Raw genomic sequence first — 17,075 nt, forward strand, 5'->3', positions numbered from 1 at the left:
GTATGTTTGCCTGGCGCAAACATTCACAATCGAGAACACAATAAATGACCCAATAGAGTTACGCTCATTTTTTACCTGTTCATACAAGTGGCGAAACTAATTTTGTATCTAAAACGGAGATGTCGGCTTCGAATTTTGTTTTCCTCTTGGAAGCTTATCTCAACCGCACCTTTCTAACTTTTGAACATGGCATATTTTTGCAGAAAGAGGGCATCTGCGTTGGTTCACGTGTAGGCACAACCATTTTAGGTGACATATTTTTATCCTACTTTGACCACGCACTACAATGTGTTTTTACTTCATCTCATCCTAACGTTTTTAAAGTTTTTAGATATGTTGATGATTTTTTTAGATATTGACAACAGATGCTCCTTGCCATGCCATGAAATGGTTAAGCAGCTTTTAGATGTTTTTAGAGGAAACGCAAAAAGACTTACTTTTACTAACGAGCTTCCAAAGGACAGTTTGTTGCAGTTTTTAGACCTTAACCTAACACTTAAGATTGATCCCGTTTGCTGTACGTACCTCCCTCGAGGTAAAAAAGAATTGCTACGATATGACTCAGCGCACCCTAAGACTGTGAAGCGTGGAATCGGCTCTGCGCAAGTCATGTGTGCATGTGATGCAGGCGAGTCTTTGCCATCAAATTGAGAGACTTCTAAAAGCAGGCTACCCTCAGTCTGTCTTAAATGCCGTGGTCGAGTCCCTCCTACAGAAGCTAAAAACTACCGTTGCGAGTGGGAAAATGCACTCGAAGGAAAGGGAGCGAGTAAAACCAGAAGTAGTACCTTATGTGCACCCATTGTGCCCCCGGATCACACGTGAGGGGCCGCGGGGCTGCCAGAAGCAGCACGCCAAACAATCCAGGGACTCTATTAAAGGGGTGGTCTATGAGATACCCCTAGATTGCGGCAAGTCATACGTTGGACAAACGGGATGTAGTATTAATGACAGACTGAGGGAGCACGCTAATAGTTTCGCTAAGTGTGACAAGCCGCATCTTCCTGCACACTGTGAAGCCTGTCATTGTACGCCATGCTTTGAACAAGTATTGATTCTAGGCAAAAGTAGGGACCAAACTGCAAGGGAGTTTTTGGAAGCATTTTATATTAAAAAGAAAGGGTCTGATTGTGTCAGCGATACATCTATCATATTATTACGACATTATTGAGCGATGCTCAAGAGACGAGCCGCCGCGAGAACGACAAAGAAGTTGGTCGGTGCCGTTGGCATGAGCGAGTGTCAGCCTGGCTGCCTGGCTCCACTGTAAATAGCGTGTAAATAGCATCTTTCGTCTGTGCCTTTCCACACATAACATCTCTGGTGGAGGTCAGCGATCCCCGTCCTCACCACGGAACTCCGAAGTGGTCGGCACACAGAGCTTGTCACCATGCCTCCCAGTGATGAGCCCGCCTCTGCAACGGCTTCAGCTTGTCCGACTGCTCCAATCGTCACGGTTGCAAAGTTCCGTCCCTACCTTTACGGTCGCCCTTTTTCCATAGTCACTGACCATCATGCTCTCTGCTGGCTCTCATCGCTAAAAGATCCTACAGGCCGGCTCGGTCGATGGGCTTTGAGGCTACAGGAATTTTCATATACCGTGATGTACAAGTCTGGCCGCCTGCACCAAGACGCTGACAGTTTGTCGCGTTACCCTGTTGACGACTCTGACTCCTCCAATATTGCCAGTGCTTCTTGCATATTCTCTGTATCCCAGCTGCTTAATTTCGCCGATGAGCAATGCTGTGACGCCTACATCAGAGCACTCATCGACCGTTTTGAACACTCTCCAGCCGATGCTGCTGTACGCCTCTTCGTCCACCGCGACGGTACTCTGTACCATCGTAACCTTCATCCGGACTGCTCTGAGTTCCTGCTTGTAATACCTAAACACCTCCGCTCCACCATTCTAGAAAAGCTTCACGACGCACCAACGGCAGGACACCTTGGCGTATCTCGAACCTATGACTATGAACGTCGCCGTTTTTTCTGGCCGGGCCTTGCCTGTTCCGTATGGCGTTACGTCGCCGCTTGTGAACTTTACCAACGACGCAAGAAGCCTTCCCAGCTCCCCGCTGCTTACCTGCAGCCACTCGACATCCCTGCCGAGCCCTTCTATCATGTCGGCTTGGACCTTCTCTGCCCATTTCCAGAATCCACATCAGGAAACAAGTGGGTTGCAGTGGCGGCGGACTACGCGACCTGCTACGCCGTAACTTGTGCTCTTCCGACCAGTTGCGCAACTGATGTTGCGGACTTCCTCCTACATGATATCATTTTGATACATGGTGCTCCACGTCAATTGCTTACAGACCGCGGCCGCACCTTTTTGGCCAAAGTCATTGACGACATCATGCGTGCCTGCTCAATACAGCATAAATTTACCACCTCCTACCACCCCCAAACGAACGGCCTCACTGAGCGTTTGAACCGCACCCTTTCAGACATGCTATCCAAATACGTTTCAGATGACCACCGTGACTGGGACCTGGCTCTACCTTACATTACCTTTGCATACAACTCTTCCCGTCTCGAAACTGCTGGCTTTTCCCCATTTTACCTCTTGTATGGCCGCGAACCAACGCTACCACTGGACATTGTGCTTCCGTCCGCCACATCTTCAACTAGTGATTATGCCCGTGATGCAATCGCCCATGCTGACCATGCTCGTCAACTTGCGTGCGCTCGGCTACAAGTGTCTCAAGACAAGCAGAAACAACGCTACGACCTCCGTCATTGTGATGTCCATTTTGTGCCCGGCGCCCTCGTGTTGCTTTGGTCACCATCGCGTAAAGTTGGCCTTTGTGAAAAACTGCTTTCCTGTTACACAGGCCCATATAGTGTGATACGCAAAGTGACCGATGTCACCTATGAAATCGTTCTAGACACGCCCACTATGTCCTCCGCTGTTTCAACCAGTGACATTGTCCACGTTGCTCGACTCAAGCCCTACAACTCTTCAAGCACCTTGGATATTTAACAGCACCATGACGGTGCTTTTGCCACCGGGGGGTAATATTACGACATCATCGAACGATGCTCAAGAGACAAGCCGCTGCGAGAACGACGAAGAAGTTGGTCGGTGCCCTTGGCACGAGCGAGTGTCAGCCTGGCTGCCTGGCTCCACTGTAAATAGCGTGTAAATAGCATCTTTCGTCTGTGTCTTTCCACACGTAACAATATTATATTCCACAGAAAAGTGCTGTATCCAAAGTATGTTATCATGACCATGTTGTTCTGTCACACCTTGGCTCCCTGCGCATGAGTGGAAGTTGTTTTTTCTTCTATACGTCTGTTCAGGCTGTCATTAAATAGTTGGTAGTTTGCTGCTTCACTGTGTTCCTTTCTTCTGTCCCTTTTCAAGAAATGTATTTTGCGCCACAAAGTATACCTAGGAAATCTACAATGAGGGGAATGCAGTGCACATGCAACAACTGATTGCTCTATCACCTCAGAGTTGCATCAACTTCCAACATGGAGGGTATCACCTGAGAATGCTCTTTAAAATATATTTGCCTCTGTACAACTGCTTTATTCTGTAGTTTGTAAAAGGAATCCATCATTTTGGCACATTCATGTTCCCAAGAAAATGTTAAGGCCCTAGAGTTGCATGTGAACATGCCCCAATGGTACTCAGTCAGCAATAAAAGCTCAACACAGACAGCCTCCTATGCCGTCAGCAGCTGTTGATGCCGAGGGTTTCCTGTTGTACTCCAACAGCATCCTTGCCTATAGTACACTCTTCCTGCGCTGGCAGAAGCTTGCATTAAGAGGCTCGGAATCAAAAGTTACGAGTGGCTTGACTAGATTGTTTAGATGGCTCTGGTGCTTACTGTTTGCATCCTTAATGCTATGATTTTTGGACAAAAGAAGTCTTTTTGCTACAAGTGGCACACCAGTAAAGCACAAGCAACAGAGCACAAACAGGACTGACCCGGTTTGAGCAGTGCAGAAGCGTAGTGTGGGGCAGGCGTGCGCCTGAAGCAGGGGCTGCAGCACACGCGCCACAGCACCTGGCTTGGGCTCCTCGAGTGCGTCCACCTCACGAAGCATGGCAGCCGTGAATGCATCTGGCTGGAGGTTGTGCTCCTCCAGGAACCTGCACAGAAAGCACCACCGATGCACTGCAGTTAGGCCACCGCATAGCCTCAGCCAACGCCACCATCTAAACAGTACAGTTAAACATTCATGTAACTAAGTCAATGTAACAAAACCCTTGACATAACAAAATTGTTTTGCTTTTATTAATGATGTCCATAAAATGCCATATATATCTTTAGCCTCAATATAATAAAGTATGTTTATCTGTGATTTCAATGGAACTAAACTTTCACCAATGCTGAATAAAAAGAGTGAAGCAATACAGTATAGCCTCGTTAATATGTTTAGGAAAAAAAGAATCACGAGAAAAACATACTAACTGGGAAAACGTACAATCTAAAGTAACCAAGAAATTTGACAGACTCAACTGTAGTTGACATCTACGTAACGGGAAGCATCACATAAAATGTTGTGGCACGAGGCATGAGATGTGGACGCGCATCGTGCTGGTGGGGCTTTGGCCGCCCGAGAAGCGTCTGGTTTTCCTATTCCAAATGTAACGCTCACATCGCGCTGCCTGCGGCGTATTTGGGTTATTGCCTACTAAACATGTGCACTATGCTACCAATGGCACCACGTGCTGTGAAACAGATAGGTGAAGATGCTTATTGCAGTAGGGTTGGCCACAATAGCTGTGAATGCGGTGTGCAATGACCCAGGAGGAGATTTCCCGATACCGGAATAAGGAACTGAGTGTACATTGGACTTTTCACATGAGATGGGCGAACGAGTATTGCAGTGAAGCTGCCGCAGCAGGTGACTACTGTTCTCTAGGGTGCTTGCCTTGGACATTTTCTTGTTTACATAGATACATGGAATCTGGCAACCGGAAAACGCATCATACAATCACAGTTTGGCACTGTATTGAATGTTGGTGCCGGTAAAAAATAAGTGCAACTCAAGTGGGTAAATTTTTGTTTATCAAACGCAAATGCTGGTCCCAGGAAAATGTACTTAACAAGATCCTATCATCAATGTGCAACTTATATTGGAACTGCACAGTGGTTGCCAGGTATCATACGGTGGATTTATGTTCAGTTGTTTGCAGACACATAACACATGGAAAGATAGTCAAGTGCCAGTATGGGAGTGACAAAAACACGCTCCACAAACGTGGGCAGTATATACAGAGTGTAGTTCATGTGCAATGCAACAACAACCAGCATAGAGTGCAGCAGGCACTTGCCTACAGGCAGTGGCTTATTGTCGTTATTCAATTATCAAGAGTTAATCCAGTTGGGGGAAATAAGAAAAAGAAAATAAGTATCCACACTTTCAGGCAGTGTTCGATGACTCCTTTTGCAGGGATAGCTTTGCTCAAAACATAGTCCTTCTGACGGTCCTTCACTAGCAGCAGGCGTTGGAGAGTTGTGTTGCACATTGATGAGCGGAATTCATTCCTAGTTTTTCGCGCCGTGCTAAAAATCCTTTCACACTCTGCCTTGCTATGCGATATCATGAGTTAATCGAGCATCACCTTAACAACTCGGTGAAACATGTTTTTCATCAGTGTTTTTCATTTTTCCAGTCATAGACCACTGCACGTCCCATCATTTGTAATTCGGAATGTCCTCTTGAAGACTGTACGCTTAGTGTGGCAAACTCAGGTCCAAGAGCATGCAAACCGTCCTCAGCAGATTCGTTGGAATCTCAAGGCAGCAGCTGAGGGAAACTCTGAATAAAGAAACGAAGACTCGAGAGCGATTCCTGTAAAATAAATTTTAGGTTGGCCACCTCCGCATTCCTCAGAGTTGCGTTTCAGAGTTGCGTCCACATCCATAACGCTTCGCCTCGTCGCATTTCGGAAACATTTTCCGTAGAAGAGGCCCAACGTGGTCGCTGACACTAAGGGGTAGGCTGGGTTCGACGAGGAACCCCGTTAACAGGCACTCCACACGTATGACACTGTCGTCGCAGTTGTTCCAGAGAAAGTTGACCATGTTGTCTTGCTGCTCAGCGGTGCGAACATAGCTTTGATGCTTCGCCGTGGAAACGTGCAGCTTCAAGTCATCTTTGCCACCGTGAGACACAATAACGTCGCATCCATACGTTGTACAAAATGCAAAATGTTCTCCTTTTCTTGATGTCATAAAGCACGGAAATTCAGATGTGTAAGATGGCAAAAAATTCTGCAAATACCTTTTCTTGGACTTTGATAGCACCATGGCATCAAGCACACGAGGTTTTCAACTTTACATGGTGCACGCACACACGGCCTAGCCAACACTAGTCATACACACAAACAGCAGTAACAATGCACCATGGAGGAATGCATGCATGAAATGAAAGAGCTACATTGGCTCTGGCTTTGGTTGGCTTACTAGGCACCGTAGTCGGCTGCTTAGTCGATGATACCGATGGTGCTAGTGCGGCCGTTGTTGGTGATGCTGACGATTATGATGCGGCTATACATTCCGCGGTGCCGGTTTAAAAAAAAACCATTATTGCGCTAACAGAGACAACTTTTCGGGAGATATAAGACAGTGACCGTACAATCGGAAAGTTCAGTAAAAAATCGAGAGTCTCCCGGGCAAATCGGGAGGGTTGGCAGGTATGCCAGAGGAAGGACCGGGTGGTGCAAGTGTAGCGGCGACTGGGGAAAAAAGACGCAGGTGGTGTGAAGTGTGCGTGCTGCGTGTGGTGCGCGCAGATGGGCACCATGTGGACACCATGGGGGAAGAGTCCCGGAGTGTGGTAATAAAGGGAATGTTTGCAATGAACGTGTCGGCTAGTGGTCAATTGTAACAAGTGGTGGCTCGTCCAGAATTGACCTGGAGGCCGTGAACATGCCCGAAGAGTTGTTGCAGCACCTACTGGGGCAAACCAATGGCAATGCCATGCAATGTGAGCAAACCGCAGCAGCAGTTCGACAAAGACTTATGGTGGCGGAGGCACTGCCGGCGGGTTCTGTGACAACAGCGGCGGCAGTTCAATCATCAGGCTGCACCACTCTGCGCTCCGCTGGAGGTCAGCTACCAAAATAAAGCAGATTCAATGACATTAAGTCTCCTGTGGAGATTCTGGCCCGACTGGACATATTTTGTTTGGTCAATGCTATCACTGTCGACAAAAGGCTTACCCACATTGTGCCCATTGCTCTGGAGGGCAGCGCAAAGTTACGGCACTTCACGACCACATTTGCATCATGGGAAGAATTTATTGTGGCCTTCATTGAGAATTTATTTTCTATTGTCGGGAATGGTCGTTTGAAACATGAACTTGAGCTCATGCAGCACCCAGAAACAACAAGCTCGTCACTATTAAACAACCGTTCAGTAATTCTGCCTGACAGACATGGGCACAAGGAGTTCTACCAGCACTACCATTAATCAGACTTTGGGCTACAGTGCATAAATGCACATGCTGCAGCTGCCGCGTACAGCACCAATAAGATACTTGGAACTATTTGCGACCTTGAGGTCTAAGAAAAGATAAAGAAATTCAAGTTAATATTAATGTTGTCACATTGCGTAGAATGGTAGGTTGAGAACACCTGCGGATGTGCTAGTTTTATTTAGGTCAAATACGCAGGACTGAAAGCCTATCCTTTCTCCATCTCCAATATGTGCAAATCAACAAGCTAATCATTATAAATGGTAAGTGAATAGGCAGCAGTACACAAATACCATGCCAAATAAGTAGAATGAGCGACAACTTCCAGGCATAGGTGAAAGTGTCTACGCTTTTACTGCGGCAAACAGCTTAACAACTTCTCTGCTACAAAGTGCTGCAAGCATAGAGGCTTAAAAAAAGCTGCCACAAGTTGATTTTTAAGTTCGACAAGCAGTTGGATATGACAGCAATTAGTCAGAGCTGTAATTCCAAATCCTTGGAAGGCAACTTACTGCAGTATGGACATTGAACAGACAGTAATGAAAAAAGAAAAACACTGAGACACAGTGCTGTCTTCCAATCATTGTTTACTTGGAAACATACACCCCTTACAGGACTACCACAATATAGAAAACAAACAAACTAACAAAACATGCAAATGGGTGCTGTGTGCCTTTGCTTACCCCTGGAGGTTTTCGAGCTGCTCGATGAAGGCCTCACAGAGCCCCAATGCTGAGGCATTGCTGCCCCGGATGACAACAACCAGCTGTAGGGCAAGTGCACGCAGGCGCAGCTGCCGCAGGGAGCCTTCTTCCGCTCGCTCAAGGCCAAGGAATTGGTGTTGCAGCACAAACGTCTGCTGCAGAAGCTGCAGACACACCCAACAGTCAGTGTATCTCTCAAACCCTCTTCTACACAAAGCACACATCAATATGGTAACCTATATGATCACATTATTGATCATATTGTTACGAAAGGATGAATGAAGAGAGGAAGAAGATCGGGAGATGGTGGCTGCTGCGGGTTGTTGGTGGTCAGCCATTTTAACTACGCGGACTCATTGTCTGCTGCCTTTTAGACCTTCTGGTTATTAGGACCAGTCAAGTTGCTTTTGCAGCAACTTTTTTCCTAATGCCTTGGCACTTTGTACCACTTGTTTTTATGAATAAAGGTATATTATTATTATTATTATTATTATTATTATTATTATTATTATTATTATTATTGTAAATATAATCTCCTACACTCCCAACATTCCCGTAACATATTGGTGAGAGGTGCAGGGTACCACGAGTGGAAACGGAGCTCTGCAGTGGACGTCGCATCACCGTCCGCACCACGAATGACGGTGAGCACTCAGGATCAACATCGTTGCTGCCTCCTACGTCACCGCCGTATGCTACGTCCACAAAGAGGAGCTAACCAGCTGGAACTAATGCAAAGAGAAAGTGACAGAGTTGTTTGGCAAGCCAGTCGGCCGTAAAATTGCCGCAAAGCAGGAACTGGCCTCTCGTGCCCAATCCCCCACGGAGTCCTATGTCTCGTACATCCAGGATGTGCTAGCACTTTATCGTAAGGCCGATTACGACATGACAGAAACTGAGAAGGTCGGGCACATGCTTAAGGGCATTGGTGACGACGCATTTAATCTGCTCATGTGCAAAAGCTGCTCTGCAGTTGATGCAATCATTAAAGAGTGCCGCAGCTTTCTGTTCACGTAGCCCTGATGCTACCACATTTTCAGTTCCTCTCGTACAAGCCATAGTTCGCCAGGAACTTGAAAACATTGGTTTATATTCTGTGTGTGCTGTCACCCATCCCAGAGCTAACGAACGCCCTTCCACTATTTTCACTCTACCCCGATGCTTCTCTCTGCGTTATCGCAACCCGACTGAGTGGAGAGCTGCGGACAACCAGCCGATATGTTTCACCTGTCGCCGCATTGGTCATGTGGCCTGATACTGTCGAAACTCGTGGCCCTCAACACCTCACACGCCGACCAACCTGAGCCGTATTAATGGAAATGCCCGCAATGTTTCGCCCACCGCCGAGTCTAACACCGCCGATAGCTCTGCTAGGAATTTGTGGTACAGCCGTTCACCATCGCCGCGTGGACACCAGTCTCGTTCACCGCAAACACGTCGCCCATCTTCCCATTCAACCCAGCCACGTCGCCTTTCGTCCCCTGTGGCTTTTGACCACACCCTTTCGGAAAACTCAGAAATGTAGTTCTCGGAGGTGGTGCTGCACTGCCTACTACCTCAGCAAATCCTCTGTCTGTGCCCACAAGGAGAAGTGTAATAGACGTTAAAATAGACGGCGTACCTGTCCATGCACTCGTCGACATTGGAGCCCAGGCATCTGTGATGAGTACTACCCTACGTAGACGTTTAAAAAAGGTCCTCACCCCAGCAGCTGCCCGAGTGCTTTGTGTGGCCGACGGCGGCGTGCTGGTTGTTCTTGGAATGTGTTCTGCACATTTAATTATAGCCGGCCGCCCTACTTCTGTTCTCTCTGCTGTGATCAACAACTGCCCTCACGACGTTATCCTTGGATTGGACTTTTTATCCACTCATTCTGCTCTCATCGACTGCATGACCAACGTTCTTCAGTTGGAACTGTCTCAACTCACCAATGCTCCGAGCACCGCCCCATCGCACTTGTGCTCACTTCACGATGTGCGTCTGTAACCCGAGGCAGTTACTTACGTCACAGCACAGCCACAGGTTCTCGACAGTGAATATGTGCTTCGCCCCATCATCAACGTGCGTTTGAACCGGAACATTGCTGTCCCACATACGTTGGTCCCGGTTACTAACAACGACGTCATTCTTACTCTTCTGAATTTCAGCCTGTGCCGTCAAGTGATTCCGGCCGGCATGTTCTTGGTCAGCATTTCTAGTGGTTCCGAATTTGACTTGAGAGTCTGAATGCCGAAAGTGGCTTATTAGCGCCAATTGCAGCTCACAGCTCTGGTTCCTTAACGGATGACTTCGTGAAAATGATTGCACCTGATCTCACCTCTGCACAGGCCACGGACATACATCACCTGCTTGAATTATACAGTGACATCTTTGATTTCGGCGACACGCCTTTAGGCTAGACATCTGTAGCTTACCACCGTATAAACACTGGAGACACGAATCCTATTTGTTAGCGTCCCTGTTGAGTATCGCATGCTGAACGTCGAGTCATCCAATCAGAAGTGGACTACTAAATGCTTCGCAAAGGGGTCATCGAGCCATCAGCCAGCCCTCGGGCTTCGCCTGTCGTCCTCGTGAAAAAGAAAGATGGTACCTGGCGTTTTGGCGTCAACTATCACCACTTAAACAAGATCATGCAAAAAGACATCTACCCACTACTACGCATCGATGACGCCTTCAACTGCTTGCACGGAGCTAAATACTTCTCGTCCATCGATCTTCGATCTGGCTACTGGCAGATTTCAGTTGATGACATGGACCGTGAGAAGACAGCCTTCATCATGCCGGATAGCTTATATCAGTTCAAAGTCATGCCCTTTGGCCTATGCAATGTTCTTGCGACATTTGAACATATGATGGACTCTCTTCTGCGAGGCTACAAATGGACCACCTGACATTTTTACCTTGACGACGTTATGTTTTTTCTCCCATGTTCGGCAGCCACCTTACACGACTCGCTGCATTTCTTGCGGTCTTCCAAAAAGCCGGCCTTCAACTGAACTGCACGAAGTGTCAATTCGGGCGCCGTCAGATTACCGTGTTGGGGCACCTCGTTGACGCATCCGGTGTCTAACCAGATCCGGAAAAAGTTTGCACCGTATGCAGTTTCCCTGTGCCACGTTCTGCTTCTGACGTACGCTGCTTCGTCGGCCTGTGTTCTTACTTTCGCTGTTTCATCAAAAGCTTCGCCGACGTTGCTCGGCCTTTGACAGATCTTCTAAAGAAGAACACGCCATTCTCATGGGGCCTGGAGCAGGCTCATGCATTCGCCGCTCTTATCGGGTTTTGACCACCCCACCCATACTTGCCCACTTTGATCCTTCTGCACCGACCGAAGTTCACACTGACGCAAGCAGCCATGGCATCGGCGCTGTTCTCGCCCAACAGCAGAATGGCACCGAGTGCGTGATAGCTTACACCAGCCACCTGCTGTCACCTGCCGAGAGAAATTACTCCATCACCGAGTAGGCGTGCTTGGCTTTAGTTTGGGCTGTCGCCAAGTACCGGCCATATTTGTACGGCCACACGTTTTCGGTTGTTACAGACCTCCATGCCCTCTGCTGGCTAACTTTCCTCCGGGACCCCACAGGACGGCTTGGTCGATGGGCTTTGCGGCTCCAGGAATTTTCATTTGTTGTCAATTATAAGTCTGGACGTCTGCACAAAGATGCTGACTGCCTCTTCCGTCACCCCGTGGATCCCCCTGATCCTGTTGCGCATGATCCGGTGACTTGCGTGAAGGCTTTGACTGACATGACTGAGATGCGCGCTGAACAACAACGCGACGCATCCTTACAGTCCATCATTGCTGGAGTGCAATCTGGCAGCACCAACGGCATGTGCTGCATGTTTGTGCTGCATGATGGCATCCTCTACTCAATATCACGCAATACTCTACGCAATATCAACACTGACGGCTCTGAGTTGCTCCTTGTCCTTCCTCGTCATCTGCGATCCGTCGTTCTCGAACAACTTCACGATGCACCGACGGCAGGAAAACTTGGAGTTTTGCGTACATACGACCGCGTACAATGCCGGTTCTTCTGGCCAGGTCTCTACCGCTCTGTGTGTCATGTCGGAACTTGCGAATTGTGTCAGCGCCAGAAGAAACCTCCCCTGTCACCTGTCGGCCGACTCCAACCAATTGAAGTTCCCTCTGAACCATTCTTTCGCATAGGCCTTGACCTGCTTGGCCCTTTTATGATAACGACTAGAGGGAATAAGTGGATCACCGTCGCTACTGATTTTATGACACACTACGCGACAACAATGGCGTCGTTGACTAGTTGCGCTACTGGCATCGCCGATTTTCTCCTTCACGACGTCGTTTTCCAGCACGGTGCACCTCGACAGTTACTTACAGACCACGGCCGCTCGTTCTTGTCTCGAGTTGTGGACGACCTCCTCTGCTCTCGTGCCACTGAGCACAAGCTGTCCATCACCTGCCAGCCACAAACGAATGGTCTTACGGAACGTCTCAACCGAACAATCACAGAGATGCTGTCGATGTACGTTTCCAACGATCACCACGGCTGGGACGCCACGCTGGCCTACGTGACATTCGCGTATAACTCGTCCCGACATGACACTGCAGGATATTCACCCTTTTATCTTTTGTATGGTCATGACCCCACATTGCCCTTTGACACCAGCCTACCTTCTGTGCCCCACGTTGCTATTGAGCACGCTCGCAAAGTCATTGATCGCACTCACATGGCACGTCAAGTCGCTTGATCTCGCTTGTTATCCTCGCAGCATCTGCAAAAAGAGCGTTACGACCGGTGCCATTACGATGTTCAGTTTGCCCCAGGTGCTTCAATGCTGCTTTGGTCACCATGACGCCGGGTCAGCCTCTCCCAGAAGCTTCTCTCTTGCTACACAGGGCCTTATGAAGTCCTACGTCAAGTTAACGACGTCAATTATGAGATCACGCCGTTACAGTATGATCCATCTTCACGTCCGCCGCCTGTTGACGTCGACCATGTTTCTCGGCTGAAGCCATACTTCGCTCGCAGTTCGTCGACTACCATGCGCCAAGACGGTGCTTCACCACCCGGGGGTCCTTTTACGGAACGATGAACAAAGAAAGGAAGAAGAAGATCGGGAGACGCTGGCTGCTGCGGTTATTGGTTGTCAGCGATCTTAACTACTCGGGCTCATTTTGTATATATATATTGTAAACATAATTTTCTACACTCCCAACATCCCCGTAACAATATCATATTGCTACGGGATAGTATTTCCAATGACAAAGAGCCGAGCAGTAAGAAGACGACGACGACGATTGGAAGCTAGCGCGGGCTGTTGCCTCTTGGTCAACTGTGGCGTATTGTCTTGTAAATATACTTGTAAATAGCTTTTCATCGGTGTCTTCCTACGTAACATATTTGGTGGAGGTGTGTATGATTATCATATATACAACAATATGATCATCAATATGATTCCCACATGCTACAATGAGCAAGAGGGTACTTGACTGAATTTCATGCCACAGAAATTTGCAATAAGTTACCATTGAAAAATACTGCAGAAAAAAGAAACTCAGACGGATATTCATGATGATATGTGCAAGGCAGGACTTAAGTGGATGGGGAAACCGCTGCGCGATAGCTCAATTGGTTAGAGCATCGCACGCGTGATGCGAAGAAGTGGGATCGGTAAGTTGTTTTTTCATCCACTTTTATTGCCATTAATTTACCATTTCTTTATTTCAATTAGTACGTACAACTAATTTCCCCTATGCTTTCCTTGGTGTCTTTGTTGGCTTCTCATGATATGATTAATAAACATCGGGCCCCTCGTTTAACTCCCCTTCTTCTCGTTCTTACATAATGAGAGTCTCGAATCCGGCAACACTGATGCCTTCAGGTAGCACGTGCGGGTTTATTGACCAGTTGCCTTCACCCAGAAAAATCACGTACTCGTGACGCCTGCAACAGAAAGGATGTTCCACATCCATTGCCAAAGCTTGCAAGTGGTGGTGCTGGCTAGCACTCCCAAGGTTAGTTCTAGTAGTAACACATAAATACCCGAGAAAGTGGATGGGGAAACTACGCCGTGGTAGCTTAATTGGCTAGAGCATCGCACGCGTGATGCGAAGACGTAGGATCGTTGCCCACCTGCGGCAAGTTATTTTTAAAGCGAAATCCTTACTGGCCGCGAACTTGCGATTTCGCCGTGGCGGTGCTCCGAGGAGGCACATGACGTCACAATGCATGCCTCGCCGCGAATATTTCTCTCTCTCCCTCCCTAGTCACTACTGTGCACGCGCCACTAGTAGCACCGAGCCACAGGTGTTCCGCCGCCGCCGTTTGGTATGACGTCACACCGCGTTTCTCGTCGTTGCACTTGCCCCCGCTCGCTTCGCCAGCTGCATCGCATGCCTGATAACATGTCGGAGGATTGAAAAGGAGAGCTTGCGTGCGCCGCAACTACAGTTGAGGCGACAGTATGGACGGCGACAATTCTGATAAGCAGGAGGAGGCCTGGAAATGACATCAGAATGAGATGAAGAGGAAATGAATCACCCAGGAACAGGCGAACAGCGCGCCCGACGAATGGCTAAATGCTGCAACATAGCTAGACAACCAGACTAACCTGGACTTGCAATCAAGATTGACCAAGGCTAACCATGCTATGCTTTAGCTTTTGCTACATATATCCTGGCATAGCCGAGCTAAGCCACTGCCAATTTTTTTCATCCACTTTCATTGCCATTAATTTACCATTTCTTTAATTCAATTAGTAAGTACAACTAAGTTCCCCTATGTTTTCCTTGGCGTATGTTTGTTGGCTTCTCATGATATGAACAATCGTTTCTTGTAACTCATTCCCAGTGTTGCTGAACAGGACAAGGTCATCTGAAAACCGAAGGTTGCCGAGATATTTGCCGTTGATCCTTACTCCTAAGCCTTTACAGTTTAATAGCTTGACTACTTCTTCCAAGCACGCAGTGAATAGCATCAGAGAGATTGTGTCTCCCTGTCTGACCCCTTTCTTTATAGGTATCTTTCTACTTTTCTTGTGGAGAATTAAGGTAGCTGTAGAATCTCTGTAGATATTTTCCAAGATATTTATGTAAGACTCCTGTGTTCCTTGAATACGTAATGCTTGGATGACTGCTGGTATCTCCACTGAATCAAATGCCTTTTCGTAATCTATGAAAGCCATATAGAGAGGCTGATTGTACTCGGCAGATTCCTCGATTGCCTGATTGATGACATGGATGTGATCCATTGTACAGTATCCCTTCCAGAAACCAGCCTGTTCTCTTGGTTGACTGAAGTCAAGCGTTGCCCTATTCTATTGGTAATTATCTTGGCGCATATTTTATACAATAGTGGAAGTACACTAAGGAGCCTATAATTTTTCAATTCTTCAACGTCTCCCTTTTTGTGGATTAGTATAATGCCGGCATTCTTCCAATTCTCTGGGACCTTCAAAGTCAGGAGGCAAGCCTATTTATTACCCAATACAAAGTGAACTTTCCCTGTGCAAGTGTTACTTATTGCTTGCAGCAATAAACATTGCTAGAGCTGATGGCACTGGTTGTATTATTCATCCGAACCCAACATAGCTGCGATTACATGCACTATGGGTTGGGGAGTACTGCCAATGCCTCCTTCATAGCACAAGGCCACTGCATTTCCATTCATGACGTCATGCTACCTTGCCCGACTGCCTATAATTTTTCAATTCTTCAACGTCTCAATTTTTGTGGATTAGTATAATGCTGGCATTCTTCCAATTTTCTGGGACCTTCAAAGTCAGGAGACATTTCGTTTAAAAGGCTGCAAGTTTTTCAAGCATGATGTTTCCTCCATCTTTGATTGAATTGACTGTTATTCCATCTTTTCCTGCCGTGTTTTCTCCTTTCATGTCTTGCAAGCCCCTTCTAACTTCATCGCTAGTTATAGAAGCAGCCTCTGTAACCTGTTCATTACTACTTCGAATGGAGGTATGGTGGTTGCTCCGAGTAGCGTACAGGTCAGTATAGAATCCTCTGCTGCTTTTACTATATTTTGAAATTGCTGATGATATTGCGCATTGTGGTGTTGTCTCTCTTCTGTCCTTGTTTGCTGGTGTTAAATATGCTTTCCAATTGATTTTACCAACACGACTAACAAATGGCAATGCTGATATTACCCTGCTTATCTTTCAATGCATACATCTTGGCTTGCCCTATGTCAAGTTTTCTTATTTATTTCTTGCTGCATCCATTTTTTACTGCTTTCTAGGTCTTTCTTATATTATAATTTTGAATATCCCTTATTTTCTCCTTGTTGATCCGTTTTTACAATTCTGCGAATTCTATCTGATCTCTTGAGTTGGACACTTTTATTCTACATCGTTTCTTTATTAGGTGCTTTGTTGCTTGGGAGAGCTTACCAATTGATTGCCTTGATCCATTACTTCCTACTTCAATTGCTGCTTCTGAAGCCAGCCTAGTTACGGTTTCATTCATTACCTCTATGTCATATTAATCTTGCTGTTCTAAGGCTGCATATTTGTTTGCAAGTACTAGCCTGAAGTGGTCTGGTTTTACCCTTACTGCCTCTAGGTTGGCCTGTTTCTTCTTGAACAATCTAACTTTTCCTTTCTCCAAATTGAGGTGAATCCTAGACCTTACTAACCTATGATCACTGCACTTTCCCCTACATAACATTTCTACATCCTGCACTATGCTGGGATCGGCAGAAAGTATGAAATCAAGTTCACTTCTTTCATTTTAGAGATTATGGTGCGCCTTGAAATCACCAACGGTTCAGGCAGCTCACGAACAGACTAGAAACTCTTTGGAGTTCTTTGGAGTCAATAGTTGGCCAGTATGTACACAGATGAGATTCCAACTAGTTTTCCTAACAGTAAGGCTCGAACCGCAACTGCCTCAAGAGGTGTTCAGAGTTCTAAAGCCCTTCATGTTACACTCTTGTCAAC

General features: G+C 47.1%; 1 protein-coding gene across 1 annotated transcript in view; it reads right to left on the reverse strand.

The window, feature by feature from the left end:
• The window catches only part of IntS4 (integrator complex subunit 4), an 85,204-nt gene that overhangs the window by 15,526 nt on the left and 52,603 nt on the right, over positions 1 to 17,075 (reverse strand). Inside the window, exons 16-17 of the mRNA XM_065435525.2 lie at positions 8,118 to 8,302; positions 3,935 to 4,099 (exon numbers count right to left, since the gene is read on the reverse strand). Of these exons, the coding sequence (XP_065291597.1) occupies positions 3,935 to 4,099; positions 8,118 to 8,302 (350 nt within the window). The remainder of the gene's footprint in view (positions 1 to 3,934; positions 4,100 to 8,117; positions 8,303 to 17,075) is intronic.

This window comes from Dermacentor albipictus, chromosome 1, assembly GCF_038994185.2.
Source record: "Dermacentor albipictus isolate Rhodes 1998 colony chromosome 1, USDA_Dalb.pri_finalv2, whole genome shotgun sequence".
NCBI classification, from domain to species: Eukaryota; Metazoa; Arthropoda; class Arachnida; order Ixodida; family Ixodidae; genus Dermacentor; species Dermacentor albipictus.